The 21,098-nt window shown below is 37.4% G+C and overlaps 1 protein-coding gene across 1 annotated transcript in view; it reads left to right on the forward strand.

Annotated features, from left to right (window-relative positions):
* LOC124633714 overlaps positions 1-21,098 on the forward strand; it is a 70,804-nt gene that overhangs the window by 23,193 nt on the left and 26,513 nt on the right. The window contains exons 2-3 of the mRNA XM_047169024.1: positions 1,425-1,722; positions 19,153-19,253. Coding sequence (XP_047024980.1) covers positions 1,540-1,722; positions 19,153-19,253 — 284 coding nt within the window. The 5' untranslated portion in view covers positions 1,425-1,539. The remainder of the gene's footprint in view (positions 1-1,424; positions 1,723-19,152; positions 19,254-21,098) is intronic.

Here is a 21,098-nt window from a genome sequence, read left to right on the forward strand (position 1 = left end):
TCATCACTATCATTCTTTCCTCTGTGGTTACGAACATCGGCGGCCATCTTTTTTGTAACCCCTTTTGTTTCGATACAAGAACAAACTTGTAATTGTGTGTAGGAGGGTATGTTGAATTCTAATTCTGACCTTGTATTAGAATTGTTGGTATTGAGGCTGAATAAATAGAAGAGGAATTTGTGGCTAAGTTACAACCGCACAGGTCGATTGATTATAAGGCTAAGTAACACAGGACGCGGTTGATTCGTTAATGGTTGACTATTGACCATCTATGTTATGACGAGTTCCTCTCCCTCTCTGTTCTTGCTATGTATCTCACATGGTGGTGGGATCAGCTTTCCTGATTTTTCTTCTCCACTTCGCTCTATTTACGACATCACTCTCGGACACCTGGCTCTCATTCATATCCTTCACCGCTACAACTGTCCATCTAGATTTGTGTAATAATAAAAATGCTTTATTTTGTGTTTCGTAAAAAAATAAGCCTAAAGTAACTCTGTCTTTGAATAGTTGCTACATAAATAATACTGAATTAAATTACAAAATATAATGGAAAGGTGAAAATCTTTATGACAAAGGAGATTATAAACGTTCAGAACGTAATATCTTTGGTAGTACAAGTACAAAGTAGTTTCCAAATAAAAACAAGTGAACGAAGTTTTTTATTGTTCCATTCAAAATGTTATCAAGGTCGACTGAAAACCGAGCCCAAATCCATGGGACCACTTAACGCTAGTTTATGTATACTTTATGATAATGATATAGTTACCCAGTATTTTGAACTTTATTTATACCGTTTAAAGTATATCTGATTATTAACCCTATGACCTTGAAAGTCTTTATATTAATAAGGCACGGAAAGCTCCATTGTTGTCATAGCCAATCAAAATTTCATCAAGTATTCTTAATTAAGGGGTGACTTCTAATAGAAAGTTAATTATTAAGCATTAATAGGGAAGTTGGAGCGAACACGAAATTAAAATAAACTTTGAATAGCCGTCTTCGTGAAACATAATTATAGGATTTGGATTTAAGTTTTATGGCTACATAATTACTTGAAACGTAGCACCGGTTTTGTTGGAGTTTAGTGTAATTCATATTTTTGTTATTATTGTTTTACGTCGTCTAAAGTATGGAATCAAAAAGGTTTACAAAATTCTGTAGGTATACTTAAGTCTCGGTATTTATTTCAAGGTCTTTTCAATTTACCCTTATTATTTTTTTGTTGAAATAGAATGAAAATTGTGCTTAATGAAAGAAAAAGCAATTCAGTTCAATTAAACAATAATGAATACATTATACGCAATTAACAAGCTACCAGACGCAATTTGGGACCACTCTAATTTCCCTCAATAAATTATGAATATTCTCATTAAACAAATGAAACACGAAAGCTGAAATTCCAAAACATTTCCTTGTTCCAGATAAAAAATGCAAGCCAGGAAACGTCAGAGGAAAAGGCGAGTGAAGAGGATTAGTGTCGTGAGATGGACGTGCCATAGAAAAATGTAACTTATAGTAGAGAAAATACAGTTCAAAATGGGTTTTTGGCCAACAATGGGTAGATTTACGAACAGAGATTTGCTGGTGGTAGTTTTGTTCTTGTGCAGGACAATAGTTTGTGACAGCCAGTGTCCAAAGTTTGCGGAAAAGCCACTCGAGACCAGAGTTCAAGATGCGACTATCGTTTTTAGGGCGGTGGTCGTGCAAACACATTATCAGGTGAGTTTTTTTGTTATTTTAGTTTGACTTTGGATCATTTTGTGTATGTGAAATATAATGTTGAATAGATGATAGATCATACTTTCCATGCAAGCAAAAACAAATCGGAATGTTTAGCTGCAAAAAAACAAAATCTTTTTAAGGTATTGCATAGCTTCTATCGCAGGCCTCGAGCCCGGGGACCAAATCCAGAAATTCCGTAACGAAAAAACTTCACGCTCGGAGGTGTGGCTTGAAGGCCGTGCATCGTCTAACGTCGTGTCAGTTCGGCAGTCTTCGACACGGCGCTGTGTGTCGTGCGATTAGACGTATTGTACGACTTTACGGAACTCGCCCGAATCGAGACGAGCTGCTCCGAAATCGGACGAATACATAATCAGCTGTTTGTGAGAAAGTATATAGGTGTATAAGTATTTATCTACAACAGTGAACGGCTGTACTTGTAAAATTTGTGTATAAAGTGTTTTGATATCATTGTTAGTTGATACAGAATGCTATGCAATAGCTTTACCGCGGCAGTCCCCGAGTGCCACACGTATTTTTATTTTATTAATCTTTCTATTGGGTGTAAAGTGTCATCATTTCGTGTCAAATGTCATCGACACGAAAGAAAAGATCAAGTACGGATAAACGAAAATCTTACTTTGTCTTTAGGTAAAATATGATTTACCTTTTTATGATTAAACAGCGCAGGGAGCGTTTAAACCTATATATATAGTTAAAGATGCCTAGAAATAGCGCATAATGCACTTACCAAGAATTGTTACATTTCTTGGAATCGATAGGGTATACATGGCATAGGTTGTTAATTATACACGTTTGTTAAATGCTGTAATTTTCTAGTCTTTACCGTTTCAATACCGTTTAACTCATATTAAAGTTCTGTTTAAGGCTAGGCAGTGTTATTACAATACAGTTCAGACAGGCCTTTGAAAAGAGTTTTTTGTATATCATTTTGTATTAAAATGTGTTTAATATTTTGTATAGAACCAGTTCTTCAAACCATAAAACCAAATTGTTTCAAAACATAAATTTATACAGAACTGTGTTGCTGGGGAGTTTGTTCAAGCATTTTTTCTTCTCAGCAAAAATACATAGGAAGTGATATTTGCATTAATTACTTTTTATCTAAATCTTTAAATTAAAAAAAATCGATTATTTACAATATTTTCTCTTCAACTTTTAAATAACTTTTTATTTTTACTGACAGCCCTTTTAAAGTTTCTAATAATACACGAGTAATTCTAGAAACCCATTTCCTTCTCAGTTTAGTATAATCACGAAAAAAAAAACACCTTCCAGAGAAAAGTTTAAAAAACTGTTTGTATTTTCGCTCCCTCTTTTCTCCTCATTCTTATCTAGAATGAAAGAACAACAGAATTCTAGTTCCTTTTTTTGCTAGAACTGTAAATAGAGCCACGGTGGGTAATTTCTTTTGCAGCGCAGTGTAATGCAGCTGTCTATCTAGGGAGAAATTAATCCGGTGCAGTTTTGTAAGTGTTTTTTAAAACAAGGACTGTAAATAAAATGGGGATAGAAAGAAGTTTAATTATGTTTTGCTGGTAAAAATGTATGCAAGTTTATTAATTAATAATGTAGAAAAAAAAAATGTAAAACGTTGTAAGAGTAGAGTCAATAACATAAATGCGTTAAATTAGAGAAAAAACCTAAGGGAGAACTGGACTTGGACGGGAAAGCCCTCGCGTCACTCTATACATGGCGCGAGGAAGCGGTGGGGCGGGGTGAGCGCCTCGCGCCTCGGCAAGTTGAGGCGCGCAGGGCAGAGCTCCGGCAAGAGGTAATTGCGGAATGGGAGCAGCGACTTGCGCAACCCACGGCAGGGCACGCCACTATCGCAGCGGTAAGGCCCATCCTAAAGGAGTGGCTGGAGAGACGCCACGGCGCCCTCAGCTTCCGGCTGACGCAGGTTCTTACCGGACACGGGTGTTTCGGAAAGTTCCTGTGTCGCATAGGCCGGGAGCCTACGCCCGAATGCCACCACTGTGGCATCTGCAGCGAGGACTCCTCGCTGCACACGTTGGTGGAGTGCCCAGCATGGGCAACGCAGCGCCGTGACCTGGCAGCAGCAGTAGATGCTGCGGGTAGTCTTTCGCTGCCGGCTGTCGTGTCCTGCATGGTCGGCAGCGAAGAAGGGTGGAACGCCGTCGCCTCCTTTTGCGAGGATGTGATGGTCGCAAAGGAGACGGCGGAAAGGGAGAGGGAAACTAGTACCACTCTCCCCGCCCGCAGTAGACGTAGTGGGCGTCGCAGGGTGGCCGATCTCCGGCCACCATAGGGCGCGGCCTGCGGGCGACAGACTAGGGGCGTCTGTCGTCCGAACAGAAACAGGCCTCGAGACGGTGGCGTAGTGTTGCGCGCGACTTTCCTAGTTGAGTTCACTGTGGCCGCTGGCTGATGGCCACTTACGGTGACGGGGCCCGCCTTCAAACATCTGGCGGGCCAATACCTGTCGGGGGTGCGGAAGAATGCTTAGGCGATACCCGTGCCCTCGACACAAGGTAATTGGTGGCAACACTGGGTGGGTTTTTACACACCCCCTCCACCGACCCCAGGTGGAGGGTAGTCCATGAGGATTTTCCCCCTGTTAAAAAAAAAAAAAAAAAAAAAAAAAAAAAAAAAAAAAAAAAAAGGAGAACTGGACTTCCAGTCTCTTTATAACCAGACCAAATACATAGGTATTTCCAGCTTTCCATATTTCATAAAGTGGGTTAGGATATGTAAACTACATCACTGCAAAGTTGTGTCAAATTAGGTTTTGAACTTTTTTCGATAAAGAAATAACAGTCTTACTTATAAACGTGAATTAAATAATAAGTTATACTTAAGGGGTGTTTAAGAAACAATCTTACTTATAAACGTGGCTGAAATAAATCATTTTCTTAGCAATGTCTTAAATGAGCTGTCAAATTAAGTAGCCTCACACCCTTGTTTAACCCGCTAATTAGCAAAATGGCTGGATTCTTACCAGCTGATTTTTCATTCCGGTTTATTGACAGCTCAACTTTTTAATTTTATATTTTACGGATGCCTTTGTTGCCATTATACAACGTTTTCATGACAAATATTTTTTTAAGCTACCAACATTCCGGTAGTGTTGAGAAATTAGTATGTTTTTATGTCATTATCTGTTCATTACTTAAGACATGCTTAAGCAAAGTTTATAGGTCAAAATAATTTAATCACTACTTAAGGCTTTAAGTAGTAATTAGTTAAAACAATGATTAGAAGATGATTAGTTGATTTTTATAAGTAAGGCTGTAAATATACAACATGTAACTTAATTAACGCACATCCTGAAATTAATTTGTTCAGAATCGTTTACTGAATCGATTTCTATCATTTTGTCGCGACATTATTATAGGAGACGTAACCCTGAACTGCCTTTTAGTAAACCCATCGAGTTTGGGCTCGTTGAATTTGTCTTGACTGGTTCTCTTCATGTTTCTAATTGACGAGAACCTGATGCTGGAAATGGGATGTGGCGGATGAAACCCTAGAATGGTATATAACCCTGGATCACCAAAGGTTAATCTTTATTGTTTCTCAATCTGTGCAATTCTCCCAGAGCCAGTTTGCCATGAGGATTTTTAAACAGCTTCCTTTGACCGAGATCGCATATAGCTACCCCATCTTAAAATAAAATAAATTAAATGAAGGAAAAATTAAGTAGCTCCTTCAAAAAGCATGAAATAAAATTAAATTATAAATTTAAAAAAAACCCCGACCCAAAAAAGTACGCAATTATTATGACAAAAGGTTAAAAACGCTAAACCCTATAAAAAGCAAAAAATAACTTTTAACACTACGTAAGTACCAACTAAAGCATGTCAGACTAAACTAAATTTTGACGTGTCGGGGAACCGCTTTTTACCTTCAAAAATACTTACATAAATCAAATGATAGGTACCTACCTAATTACAACATTCGTATATAAAAAAACACGAATCTTAATTAGATAATTAGAGCGGTCCCCCGACACGACAAAATTTAGTTTAGTCTGACATGCTTTAGTTGGTACTTACGTAGTGTTAAAAGTTATTTTTTGCTTTTTATAGGGTTTAGCGTTTTTAACCTTTTGTCATAATAATTGTCCGTAGTTTCGTTATGTTGGGTCGAGTCGAGCGGCGCACGGCACGATATTTGCGTGCGTAGTAGTAGGACCAAAAAGTTATCCAAAAATTGGTATGCATATACATGTTAAATTAAAAATTCAGTGTATGTATTATTATTATAACATAATATTCTAATTAGGGTGTTTGAGGGTGTGCGTTAATTACGTTACATGTTGTATATGTACACTAATGGAATGATTCCTTTATTCGATCCTTTGGCATCATCGGTTTTTGATAAAGAAATCATTACACCATAAAAAATGCTGGAAAATATCTTTAGCGTTTTTTCTGGCAACTATTTAATATATGATAGATACTTAAAAGATGAAAAATATGAACGTCTGCAATTCATTGCCAGAGAGCTTTTTCCATGTAAAAAAATATTGTACTACTAACGATCTTCTCCGAATCGGTCGAACGGTAGAATTCTCAGAATAATTATTTACTGCCAGAAAATGTCTGTAACTATTTGAAATTTTTAATACTTTTTTCAAAAATCTGTTATTTATGGGTAGGTAAGAGGTATTTACCTATGTTCGAACTGAGATCGAATTTTTAATTTTGAAATAAAGAAAGTTCCCATTTTATTTGGCAATCTTAAAACTAAGAAAATAGTCTGCCAGACGTAATTTTGTCATCATTATCACGATATTATACAATTTTGCGTCTGTAATTATAACAAGTTTTTTGACACAGTTGTAAAGCATAAATAACATTATAAAGAATCTTCTCAAGAAACACACAACAAGGACATGTAATTCCAAAGCCTGTCTTAATTCAAACACTAAACTCCAAAAGCAGAAATTCTTCAAATCCTTCAGCTTTTACGATGTGAATCATCTAAAGCATAGCGTCAAATTTTACTACCACAGACCTCTATCAAAGCAGAGGTCTCAAAGACCCTATTCAGATATTCTTAGTACCATTGAGATCAAGCTGTATTTACTTATCTTTTGGCACAATGGTCCTTCCTTTCGCGAGTTGATCTTTAATGTCATCAAAGATAATATTAACACTGTTATTGTATATTTTGAAAGGGAAATCCAGCCTTTCGACTATTTTAATTACTGATAAAACAGGTGTTGTTACTGTTTTAGAGGTCTTTGTAAAGGTCTCTCTGAATACCTATTTATATCACAAAGCACCAATGTATTTTGGAGTTTCAAGAACATAATTACAAAATGAACAGTTTTAAAAGTAACTCCTATTAAAAGGTATCGAATGTATAAAAGTCGAGATATAATTTCGTCTCCCAAAAAGATACTACGAAATGTTAATTAGTAATTTAATACATGCTCCAAATACATATTTAATTTGCTTCGTAGATATGCCTTATTGCCTTCGTAGGATCCTTTATGCCAAATATAGAACGGTTAAGAACCTTGATATATGTACATCAAACAGAGGATTTCACGTAATAATGCCTGGGATATAATCAACCGACGGATTATGAAGACGGTACGGCATTCCCAAAGTTAGAGGCTTCGGATATATGTGGAATTATAAACAACAAATTATAACACGGAGTCTATATTCCCCGAAGAGATTGGCAGACATGCAACTTAAATCTTCTTAAGGGGTCGGTGGTAATTTGTCATTATCATCGTCAGCTAATTTAATTCCTACTGCTAGGTTACGCCTCATACTCATTTGTACATTCTGCTGGTTGATGATCTTGATCGTAGGATTCCATTAAATCAGGATTTCAAAAGCTAAACAGTTCACTTAACCACTTCGTGTATCATATTGATAGGTGCATACAAAGACTGTTTTTTACAAGGCAACACTCTGACCGCAATTCTTTAAACCTATAATATTCTCCAATCAGAAGTACCACCATCGTAAAACAAGAAAAGAAACTGTAATCGTCGTTTAGCACCATACCCTGCCACAAAGCAATTAATTGAATTAATAACGCTTTTACGGCTCCTGCACCCGATGGCGGAGAAAAGGCTAGGCGAAAGAATATTACATATACATACATTAATTTGTACGTAATTACTTGTAAAATGCGCAACGTAGGCGTACTACGTATCTGAGTAAACTTTTGAACACTTATTATACAAAGGATTTACGTTGTACCAAACCTTACCGTAACGAGAACCTTCAAGACTTAATACACTAATTAGTATAAAATGAATATTGGATTTCTTAGAACGATAAGAATCTCTTAGTATTAAATGCTTTTATATTATGTAGTAGTTAAAACGTGGGATTTGATAGAACTTCAATGAAAAATAATGAAATAGAAATCAAGGTTTATTGAAAATCTATTTAAAGTTTTAAAGAGATCTGAAATCAGTTCAGAAAGTTTTAAAACATAAACTTGGCGCTGGGTTGAACGATTTAGTGAGACCGGTTGTAGTAAGTTCAGATTTCAGTACTGAATGATGATGTTTTTGTCCTGGTTTTTATTATTTTTTGTGCCTCTTGATCGAATCGCTCTTTAGGTACTAAATCCGGATCATAGATATAGTTATAAACAACTTTCAAACGCCATATGGAACAATAACAATTGCGTGTCTTTTTAAAATCGATATCTTTTCTAAAATATATCAGTGTGATCACTTTTTTAACCGACTTCCCAAAAAGGAGGAGGTTATCAATTCGGCCGGTATGTTTTTTTTTTTTTTTTCTATGTATGTACATCGATTACTCCGAGGTTTATAGACCGATTTACGTGATTCTTTTTTTGTTCGACTCGGAATAGCTGCCAGTTGGTCCCATAGTCATCAGGTCAGGATCTGATGATGGAAACCCTGAGAAATCGAGGGCAACCTTCGAAAGTTAGAGGCATACATAGGGTAAAAACTTGACACTCAGGTGTACGCCTAAAAGCACTATTCAACAGTGAAGATTTGGAGCTGATCTGATGATGGAAACCAGAGAAGGTCGAGGGAACTCGACAACTGAATATGTAAACTACCTCGTGTTTGGGCTTAAATTATTTGTATTGACAAGACCTTTGCAACAGTGAAGGTTTGGAGCTGACCTGATGATGGAGACCAGAGAAAGTCGAGGGAACTCGACAACTGAATATGTAAAATACCTCGTATTTGGACTTATATTCTTTGTATTGATGAGAACTTCTCACTTGTATGGATAGTGACAACTATTCGTATCACTGAAAAGCTTTAAATAAAAAACTTTTTTACAAAAAAATAAACCGACTTCTCAAAACACTAAAAAGCAAAAAAAAAAACTATTTTTAGGTGCATCGGCCTAGAAGTCGGTGGCAAAATTAACTTAGTAACATCCATTAGACACCGACTTCTAGGCCGATGCACCTAAAAATAGTTTTTTTTTTTGCTTTTTAGTCTAAATAAATAATTTATTTGATATAAAACCACTGAATTCTTTTAAATCGACAACCACCGCGCATTTACAAGGTAGCTTCAACAATTATTTATCGGCGTTCTCCATAAGCAATATTTTACATTAGCATTCAAAATGGATGCCAGCCACAATAAATTGCCGACAACCGTTAAGACGACAAGATAATTTCCAACGATACAATACGAACAATAAATAATAATTATATTGTAGGTATTTTAAAGCTTAGCTTTTGAAAACGATCTGCTAATAGGATTGGAAATGAAAGCAAACCAATGAAAGGAGAAAGATAGGTACCTACCTTTGTTCTGGGAGAATTTGATTTGTTAATTTATAAATGTCTATGAAAGTAAAGGTTTGACAATCGATATACTGTACCTGTGAATTTACTATTTTCGTGTGCTTTCGATTTTTTGAACATGTGTTTTGAACACATTCATGTGAACAACTGCCTATACCCGGATAAAATATGACCTATGTTACGAAGAGATAATATGGCTTCCAACAGAATTTTTGAAATCGGTCCTATAGTTTCGGAGCCTTTAGAGGACAAACAATAAGATGTTTCCTCTTTATTATCTGCCTCGTTGGCCTAGTGGTCGCAAGCGCGGCTGCTGCGCTCGAGGTCTCGGGTTCGATTCCCGGGTCGGGCCGAAATCGCTTTGTGGGTTTTCTTAAACTTTCACAAAGTAGCCCGTAGTCTGGAAGTTGGTGATTGATTCACCCGTAGATGAGAGAGCACGTAAATGTCGGTCCTGCGCCTGATCTCTTTCCGGTCGACTCGGATTGAAGTCCCATCGGGTTATGAGAGGGAAGGAATAGGGAGTGCACCTGTGTCTGCGCAAATGCTCGTGCACTATAATATGTCCTGCGTAGCTGGCTGATCTCCTTAAGTGAGAGCAGCCGCCGTGGCCAAAATCGGCCGTGGACGCCATTAGTATTTCAAAGTATAGATAGATCGTATGGAACCCTTCATGTGTGTCTGGCCTACACTTACCCGATTGAGTTAAATTTATTCCTTCCAATATTATAACATATCACTACTGCAATCTATGATCAGACAAATTAAATCTGCAATCCTACATACCCCTAGTTTGTGCAAAAACTTTGTTTTTGTCTAGAAAGTTCCATGTGGAAAACAATAATAAGCACAATTTCCTAGCCCGTTACAAAGTAAAGGGTTGTGGTAATTTGGACTTCATTTTCAACCTTTTCAACCCTTTTAATTGTGTAGGATATTTAAAATTTTGGCGGGATCACTTTTTCATATTGTTTGTTTTTGGGTAATTGTTATTTGAAATTGTTTTTTTGGGGAATTACGGTTATAATCCTGTTTTTAAATACCCACTACGTTGCTGGTTAACTAAAATTCTCTCTCGTTATAACGGAATAATAATATTTGAATGTTTACACATATTTTTTAATGGTCAAAAGCATACAAAATAAATATTTAAAGCTTCGTTATTTACTCGTTCAAATTGATTACAAAAATAAACGCGTCGATCTGTGGCTGACAACGTACATTTATTTTAATTGCAGTGTGTTAACAACCTTTTTTTGGAATTGACCTTTTATTATTCTTTTTTATAATACAAAAAATAAACCTGACAAAAAGCAGTTAATTATGTATTTAGAAAGTATCAGCCTGTAGTTGGCCGATACGAACGAATATCGTAACACAAATTGACTGATACCTCATTCTTGTAATATGCACACTACCAAACATACAAATTAACAATCGAGCTAAATTAATAGCAGACTAAATATACCGTCAGCGAGGACTCTAGAAGGGAATTTAAGAAAACGAAAGATGCATGGTCTACCTATACTTCCTCTAACGAATTCAACAGAACCAAATAAACTAACAAATGACGATAAATATGATGATCATACAAAGTGCCCACTCCAATTTAAAATAATACGACCAAACATTGTAACGTAGTGTAGAGTAATAGCCGGACTCTGCCAAGTCAATGTTATTCCAGATTTGTGTGAATGACACTGTTACGATGTTCACTATTTGGCGCCGATGCAAGGATACGTCGTGCGGTTATTTAGGTTTACCGCACGTAGTTTTGGATGTCATTGGTTTAGGTGATTTCAGGATTCTGAATTAAATATTATAGTCAGTCTAGCTTTTCAGTAACAAAACTGTGTTTCAAAGGAACTCATTTTATAATTTAGTAATTGTAACAACCCACTAAAAACATAAAGAATTCAATTTTTTTTTTTGCCACAAAATTTTCGATACCTATGGGTCAAAATCTATTCTATCCCTTTAATAACTTATAATATAAATTGCTGCAAGAGAAAGACCAAGTAAGACTTCAAGATAAGTAATACGAGTATATATTTGAATATGTCGAGTTAAGCTCAAGGTAAGATAGGACGATCTAGTTAGATAGATACTAAAATAGGGAGATGAAACCTAATATAAGATAAAAACTTCATTTAAAAACCCAAACAAAATAATATTACCAACACAAAATATTAACTTTAACCCAAACCAAGAGTCAGACCAACAATTTGCGAGAGTAACGTTTTATTGTTAATTTTAGCAAATTGCTTTACGCGTACGATGCGTCTGTTTTATGTTTATATGATAGAATTTATGGTCTTGCCTGAACTTTGTGACATTTCTTACAGCTGCGTACTGTCTTCGGATAAGTAGGTATAATGTTAATATTTTTTTTATTTGTAATTACTCTTGACTGATAAAATATTTATGTGCATAGTATTCATTTACATAGTAATATTGTTCAGAACATAAAAAAAGTCTGTAAAAGAGTCTGCATAATATTTATCTACCTACGTAGGAGAATTTATTTAGAACACAATAATTCCAAAGACACAGGCTAGTACAGTGGAAAGCTATGCTAGAACATTATAACTACTTATCAAATTCATTTATTTATATTTGAATTTATAGGATCCAAGAAAAAATGTCTAAACGAGTTATTCCTCATCCGAGTATATGCCTGTGCACCAGTAGTAGATATCAAGTAGATAAGGTAGATCTATTTTGATGGGATTCATCTATAGCGTACTTTAGCTTTAAGGTATTATGGTAACGGCAAATGGCATGGGGTTGTTTCACCATCACTTTCCATATTCATACTGCTCAACTGCCTTGTATCTGTGTATGTGGTGTAGGCTTTATTCGCATTGTAACTTCTTCTTGCAAGAACATGGCAAGTACGTGGTAGGTATCTAGGATTCATTATTACACTAAATTCTTACTACCATCTCGAGTTTCTTCGTTAACTTAGTGCACCCGAATAAAGACGGGCCTATGAATTTTCACATTTCAATTTATTCAGCAATTGTTGGCATAGCCGTAACAAATAAAATATTTTAAGAATAACACGGCTGTCAAGGAGCTGTCAAGGACATCAATATATATAATAAATAAATATTAATTTGAACCGCAAAACCTAGACTTATGCCGCAAATTGCTGCAGGAAAGCTCAGCAATGAGAACACAAAAGTGAAATGTAAATAAATAAATCACCAAGAACAAGGTGATTACAAGAATAACGGCATAGTGCTCCAACCTGTCATTCCTGTCATCTGCAATTAATTTTGCATAAAAAAATTTCAATTTCATCCAGTTATTCATATTTATATCCACGGATCTCTAAAAATATTCAACAGCTGCGCCACGATGCACGGCGCAGCGCGGCGGCGCCTCCGGTGGCGTCCTGATGCGTCACCAGTGACACCAGGTGTCAAAAATGACTCTTTCAGTTTTTCTGTGTTTTATTAATTTATGTTTATTTCTAATTTAATCGAGTAAGTTTACTGTTTTTTTTACATGTTATGTAGTGACGCATGTAGTGATGGTGGAAGTCAGCCTGCCACATCGCTGGAAGGATCAGTGAGATGCCCCCACTGCCCACAAGCACGTTTTTTTAAAGGTGAACGGGGTTTGAAGGTGCACTGCGGCAAGGTTCATAAACCTCACGGTGTGCCTTCGGCCCCCATATCCTTACCTAGTACCCCATCTAATCCTGATCCCACCCCCATTTGGCAACAGCTATGTAAATTGAAAAATTCCATACCCGTTTTAAAAAGAGTTCCTCGAGGCGCGAGACCATCCGTGGCAGCGTGTTTGGCACGATGCGTCTCTCTCGTCGTCCGAGAGAACTCTGAACGTGCTTGGGAGCGGTTACTTACCTTTCCCTATAAGATACTACATGTCCAAAAAAATTTGGCCTCCAAAAAAACCCTAACAGCCCAAGTTAAAGAGAACTGTAATAGTCCTTCTACTTCGTTTGACCCAAAATTTACAGCACAGTTTTCCCACAAAGGACTCTTGCATCATGTAGAGTCAAAATTAGGGGAAGGTGACATAAGGGGTGCCGCTAGAATTCTTTTCAGTAGTGATGTGGTTGCGCCGTGCTCCCCAGAGACTGTTGCAGCTCTGGAGAGTAAACACCCGGCAGCATCGGATGACCTCTCCTTCCCCGACCCTCCTGCCCCAGACTCAGATAATCTATCAATTACAGCCAACCAATTGTGCGCTGCTGTCGGCTCCTTCCGGAGCGGCTCTGCCGGTGGCCTCGACGGCTTGACGCCGCAGCACCTTAAGGATCTGACGTGCTCAAGCGCCGGGGAAGCTGGTGAGTCGCTTTTGAAGGAGCTGACAGCCCTTATTAACCTAATGCTCTCCGGCAATGTGAACGGAGCCGTCATCGACGTTTTGTATGGTGCCAATTTATGTGCCCTGCGTAAAAAAGATGGCGGCATCCGTCCCATTGCCGTGGGATGCACATATCGCCGTATCGCAGCCAAGTTTGGCTGTGCCTACTACAAAGAAACCCTGGCCGCCAAATTTCAGCCCTTACAACTAGGTTTTGGCTCGAAAGGGGGTTGTGAGGCTGCGGTACACGCCCTTTCCACGTATGTAAATAGCGGGAAAGGCGAGGTCATCCTTAAGGTTGACATTAGGAACGCCTTTAACTCCGTAAATAGAGATACCTTGTTGACGGAAGTTAAAAATGAAATTCCAAAATTATATAAATTTCTTTGGCAGTGTTATAGACATTCAACTAAATTACTCTATAAAGACAAAGTTCTAGATTCGGCCGTCGGATGTCAACAAGGTGATCCTCTGGGGCCTGCCATTTTCAGCTTGGCTATTAACCCTATCATTCGACAGCTAAATTCTAAATTTAATGTGTGGTACCTCGATGATGGGATCCTAGGAGGCGACGCAGATACTGTAGCTGACGACTTTAGATTATTATATAATACAAAAATTCGACTCGATTGGCTTACAACTAAATTTATCAAAATGTGAAATCTTCATCCCTGATAACAACCAACAAGTCTTTTCGAAATTCCAATCCATAGCTCCAAATTTGACAGTACTAGAAAAAAGTTCCCTTCGCCTCCTGGGATCACCTATTCTCGATGAGTCCTTCACCAGTTATATTAACGAGAAAATTCAAAATTTTAATGATGTTTCAGAGAGATTATACAAAATCAGTATACATTCGGCCTTCACTTTGATTCGGTATTGTTGTTTTGGACCAAAATTTACTTATATTCTTCGCTCCTCACATATATGGAAGCACCCACAAGTTTTGGACAAAGTTGACCAAATTATCAGAAGCACCCTCACCTCCATCCTCAATGTGGCCTTGGACGATCGAGCCTGGCAGCAAGCTGCACTCCCAATACGCATGGGAGGTCTCGGCGTCCGCAAAATTTCAAGTGTTAGTTTACCGGCATTCCTCTCCTCGGTTCACAGTACTGATACATTAACCAGAAAGATATTGTCGTCTTCTGCACTGGTTGATGTTGAAGTACCGTGTTTGACCGACGCGCTGGATGCCTGGAAAATGGCTACTCCCAATACGGATTTGCCCGGCAACCGCTGCTCTCAGAGACAATGGGACGGGCCGCTCTGTAGCACTATACGGAATAATCTATTAAATACGTGTAATAGTGCTGCTGAGCGTGCCCGTTTGTTGGCTGTGGGAGAGTGGGAGTCGGGCCTCTGGTTACAGGCGATCCCGTCATCTAGCATAGGCACTATGCTGGATGACACAACGTTCCGCATCGCTACATGCTTACGGTTAGGCGCTCCCTGTGTTGCTCCGCATCGCTGCCATTGCGGTGAAGCCGTCGACAGCCTCGGGCACCATGGTCTGTCGTGCTGCAGAAGTGCTGGTCGTATTGCACGGCATGCCAGCATTAACGACATTATCCGTCGTGCTCTTTCCACCGCCGGCGTGCCAGCCGTGTTAGAGCCTAATGGACTGGTACGTGACGATGGAAAGAGGCCAGATGGTATGACGTTGTTGCCATGGAAGTTGGGTAGGCCCTTGGTGTGGGATGCAACGTGCGTCGACACCCTGGCGCCATCGCATCTTCCCTGCACGGCAGGTCATGCTGGTGCGGCTGCTGCTTCTGCAGAGACCACCAAGCGGCGCAAGTATAGTAACCTTATTGGGAACTATACTTTTGAGCCATTTGGGGTCGAAACGCTCGGACCATGGGGCCCGAGTACGCGGTTACTTTATAAGGACATCGCGAAAAGGCTTGTCGACGCTTCGCGTGACCAGAGGGCTGGCTTATTCTTCGGACAAAGAATTAGCATTGCCATTCAACGTGGCAATGCAGCCAGTCTTCTGGGCACGTTTCCGGAGGACAGTGATGCGGAGGAATACTTCGACGCCTGATCGATGCTCTTTTATATTTTATGTTTATATATATTTTGTATATAGTATTTTATTTTTAGTTTTGTATAAAGATAAGTAGTTTAAGTTTGTATATATGTATAGTGTGTACATTGTAGAAATAGATTATAAAAATAAACCTTATGTAAATAAATTTTAAGAATTGTAAATGATATTTTCAACAAAAACTTTAAGAGAGCCAGTGCCTAATGTACATTAACTTTCCTAATAACACACAAAGTATATTTTCAATCAGATTGCCACGCAAACTTGATAAAACACATTCTCACCTAATTTTCCTCATATATCGTCTACAAATATCAGATTGCAACCTTATGATAAAGATCATAAGGTGCAAATTGCCTTGCCGAGATAACGTGCCATATAAGTTTATGGGGGTGTACGTTCTTATTATTCTAAGTTCAATAAAGGTGGGTATTGGATCTAAGATATGGAGTTATGGGTAATCTTGCGTTATCGAGGTTATGATGTTATGATCCATTGTAATTTTGTAGGGGGTAAAGGTCTTGGGGATGAAATGGACATTATGTTTCTAAACAATAGTCTTTTACGTCATACTGGTTTGTAAGTTTGCAAGCGAATGTGTAAACTCCTAATAATTTCATAAAATGACCTCCTATTTATCATCATCCTCCGAGCCTTTTCCCAATCATGTTGGGGTCGGCTTCCAGTCTAACCGGATTCAGCTGAGTACCAGTGCTTTACAAGAAGCGACTGCCTATCTGACCTCATCAACCCAGTTACCCGGGCAACCCGATACCCCTTGGTTAGACTGGTGTCAGACTTACTGGCTTCTGACTACCCGTAACGACTGCCAAGGATGTTCAATGACAGCCGGGACCTACAGTTTAACGTGCCATCCGAAACACAGTCCATGGTGTCTAAGATATACTTAGAAAGTACATACAAACTTAGAAAAGTTGCATTGGTACTTGCCTGACCTGGGATCGAACCCGCGCCCTCATACTTGAGAGGTTGGTCCTTTACCCACTAGGCCACCACGATTTTTTAAAATGACCTCCTATTTATGTTCAGAAATAATATGATATTAACATAAGGAGTATCTTGTAATGTAACATCCTATTTTTTGATTTTTTGAGAAGATCTCTTCTGATTGTTAATTCCTTTTTTTGAATTTGCGTTCCATCATACGCTAACTCAATCAAAAATAATATGTAAACCTAAATAACATAAATACGTAAAAATTTCAGCATATATACTGAAAAACGTTGAAAGCCTACCATTAACTACAGAATTCTATAACTCCAAAGACATCTAAACTTTTAATGAAACACATGCATCTGTTTCTTTAAAAGATATTAATAAGACAACTTGCTATAAAACTTCGCACATGGAGACTTGCTGTAAACTTTTCCATACACAAAGTTTGTATTCTCTCAGAACTCCTTAGTAGCGACATGTTGTTATGTTACCATAGTAGGAACTTAACCTTAACTTTTGATAATGTTTTTAAGTGTACAGACAAATGGAACAACAGGTCAAGTGTTAAATTTTTTATAAATTTTAGAGAGTCCTTGTTGGAGAGTAGGTAAAATTGAGTACCTACAGTAAATAATATTGTATATGTTTGAGATTGCACCTATGGAGAATACCGCCCCTAATTTTGACACCATCTCCGAAGTTCGAGTTTGAGAGATAAACCTACTTAAAATAAAGTCTAGGTACAGTGGTTCTGATTTGAGTGATAATATCATTGACTTAGCCAAACTAATCTAAAGATAAACTGGGGTTAAGGCAGGTGCATATCGTACAATTCATTACTTCATAAAGGTAAAACATACAAAACATATAGATGATGCGGTAGAAAGTTCTAGTCACTACTTCCATTTACAGAGCGACCCGAGTAAGAAAACCTCTCCAATTTATTGTCACAAAAATATCTCCCACTAAGGTCCATAAACATGTACTCTTAAATTCATAAATTCTGGCTGCAAGTGCATCCCAAAGGCCAGTCCTTACGCCCCGAACTAGAAACTAGACTACTTTGTAACGTACGCCAAAGAAATATACCGGGGACAAGTAAAAATATTAATATTTCTCGACCAACCACCACAAACGTATGAGAAAGGACAGATATACCTAAGTAACTAAACCTTCGTTCACTACAACGAAAAGTGAACTTTATTTCTTCGGCCTAAGGTAGGTTTTTGTTTGAGCACCTTTTATTACATACAGGGCGATTATCCTCACGTTTTATGGATATGTCGCAGTCATTTTTGGTAAATCCGTATTTTGTTTCTTTATCCCACAAAGACAAATAAGCGAAGGCATGTGTATTTTTCACTGGGATGTGCGTAATTTAATTTTCTTGTAAAATTATAATTTTCTCAGAAGTTACTTACAAAATGTTGAGGTGGTTTAACAAGACGAAGTAATTTATTATTTCAGTGGCGTTTCTTTTGTCTACGTGAAGTGAAACAGTATTTTTTTCTGTTTCGCAGATTTTCGGATTAAATATTTAAGGAAAGGTATTCTGATTGCTTTTTTTTTCTAAAATGTTCTAGAAATTTTGCTACCGGTATTACCTAGACTTTGTAATTAATATTATATGAAGCAAGAAGTTATTTCTTAAATTGCTTCTGACTGTTAGTTTTTTCTTGTTTTCAACATTTTGATGTTTTAGAAAAGTTCCGGAGAATATTTTTAGCCTTTTGGTGAGAAATAATTCTTCTGTAGTTTTTAATACGAATTATTGTTTTGTAAAGACAATTAATTTTATTTGATAAAAAAATGCTGTAATAGAACTCTAGACTATTCAATAGTTGCAGTTTCTCTTGATATTAACAAAGCAATAAATAAAACACACCAATAAAGAATTTATTCATAAGCTCAAAATTACAATTTCATGAGCCTACAAAAAGTATTTGAACAGAATAAATAATATATTTCAAGGGCGTCCGTACCAAATTACAAAGATGCGTAAATAGGCATTCCCTTTTATCCTTAATTTATTTCTATCGAAGAGAAAATTATTTGATTGGGGTTTGTAAATTACCAGCTGCTTTTTGCGGGTTTACCTAACCTAATATAGGCTTCCTTTAGGCTAGGTTGAAATCGCTTTGTGGGTTTTAGAAACTTTCACAAAGCAGCCCGGAGCCTGGAAGTTGATGATTGATACACCCGTGCATCGGAGAGCACGTAAATCTTGGTCCTGCGCCTGATCTCTCCCCGATCTTGTCGGATTGCCGTCCCATAATTCGTCCCATAATTTTATTAACATTTATTATTTGTTTCAGAGAAAAACACTAGACTTGGCGCTAGTGTCAATATACAGAGGGGGAGTGGAGTTGGCTTCCATTAGTCAGTACGCAGGTTCACCATATAATACTACAGATAGGTAAGTGGTCCTAATGATACTATACATAGAGGTAAAGACTTTTCATATAACTGCGGAATAAATTGTTGTACGATATAACCAAACCAATACGAACTTCGAACTTTCAGAAAAAGCGTCCTTTCTAAAGCGCCGGCAACGCACTTATGACTTCTTTGTTAGTACTGGTCTCCGGGGGTAGTGAGTCCTTTAAAATTTTCCATGCTATACGATCCATTTGTCTGATGCCTGTCTGGCACAATCTTAAGAATGAGTTACCGTAACCAATTATTGGTTTGCACACATAGCAATGATTGGTTTTATTTAATCGCTCTGGGCACATTAGGTTTGCTACAGTAAAAATATTATAGAAATTCTTCTTAAATTACATAGGCATTCGTTTCTATAAAACTAATTATGGAAGGTAACCTTAACCGTAAACCAAAAATATAGGCTAAAGGGACACAAACAATTTCAATTTCGTTTACCGACAAAGAATGACAGGAACATAATTAGTTCACGGACGAAAATAAAATTAGGTACAAGGATACCTAAATAAACATTTCTTTTGTGTACAATTTATTTTAGGAAAGTAATATTATAATATTTGAGGTAGGTTTGTTATTATTTTAAATTCTGAGCTAGAACATTTCTAAAGGGTTTTGAAAATTCATGGTTTAATTAAAAACTAATATAACTTTAATTCAGAATTGAAATTATTTACTTGGATTTGAATGTAAGATCAAAGGTTGCTTATAAAATTGGTAAAAATGTTTTAATAATTTTAAAAAAATTGCATAAATTCATCCTCTCGAATTACCATATTATTTTTCTTTCACAATTATTGTTTACAATTTCCTTAACAAACCAACATTAACTTATGAAATATAATATTTTTGCCCTTACCAAACCATTGTAGGTGGGTAACCAATGAAATTGATTTTCTATACGGAAACGAGTAGGAATATGTTCTTAGAAAACGCCTGCACGAATTTAAGAATAAAACCTACTTACTTACATTCATCATCTGCCTAGCCTTTTCCAAATTATGGGGTCAGCTTACAGTCTAACTGAATGCAGCTGAGTACCAGTGTTTTACAAGAAGCGATTGCCTATCTGACCTCCCCAATCCAGTTACCCGGTTAACCTGGAAATATCATCATCATCATCATCATCTCAGCCATAGGACGTCCACTGCTGAACATAGGCCTCCCCCTTTGATCTCCACAGATACCTGTTGGAAGCGACCTGCATCCAGCGTCTTCCGGCGACCTTTATAAGGTCGTCTGGAAATATACCCCTAGGTAAATCTGGTTGTCAGACTTTCTGGCTTCTGACAACCAGTAACAACTGCCAATGATGGTCATATGACAGCCGGGACCAACAGTTTATCGTGCCATTAGAAACAGGGAAGAACTCGTTGTACTCGGTCACCCATCCAAGAACCAACCGCGCCAAGCGTTGCTTAACTATATGATCGATCGAACGGCTTTGACTTAGCCACGGGTTCCTCAAGAATAAAACCTACATTATTGAGAAAAAATAAGTTTTTCCAAAAAGGTTTCATCCGCTATTGGATCTAATTTGTTAAAGGCTTTTACTAATTCGCTTTCCAATTACGTATTCCAAATTCGAATTCAAATCACAGAGAAAATTCTCTAGTCTTGTATTTTTCATTATCTTGCTAACCTTTTTCAAACTATTTTAAGAGTCTAGAACTTTTTCAGACATAGCTTAGAACATTTTTGAATAAAATGTAATTTTTTTCTTATACAAAATATTTTCTAGTGTTTACAAAAACAACCCTTTTTCTCACTGGCTAGCCTTTAGTTTTAAAACGTGAAAGTTTGTATTATGTATGGATGTTTG

The sequence above is a fragment of the Helicoverpa zea genome, chromosome 10 (assembly GCF_022581195.2).
Source record: "Helicoverpa zea isolate HzStark_Cry1AcR chromosome 10, ilHelZeax1.1, whole genome shotgun sequence".
NCBI classification, from domain to species: domain Eukaryota; kingdom Metazoa; phylum Arthropoda; class Insecta; order Lepidoptera; family Noctuidae; genus Helicoverpa; species Helicoverpa zea.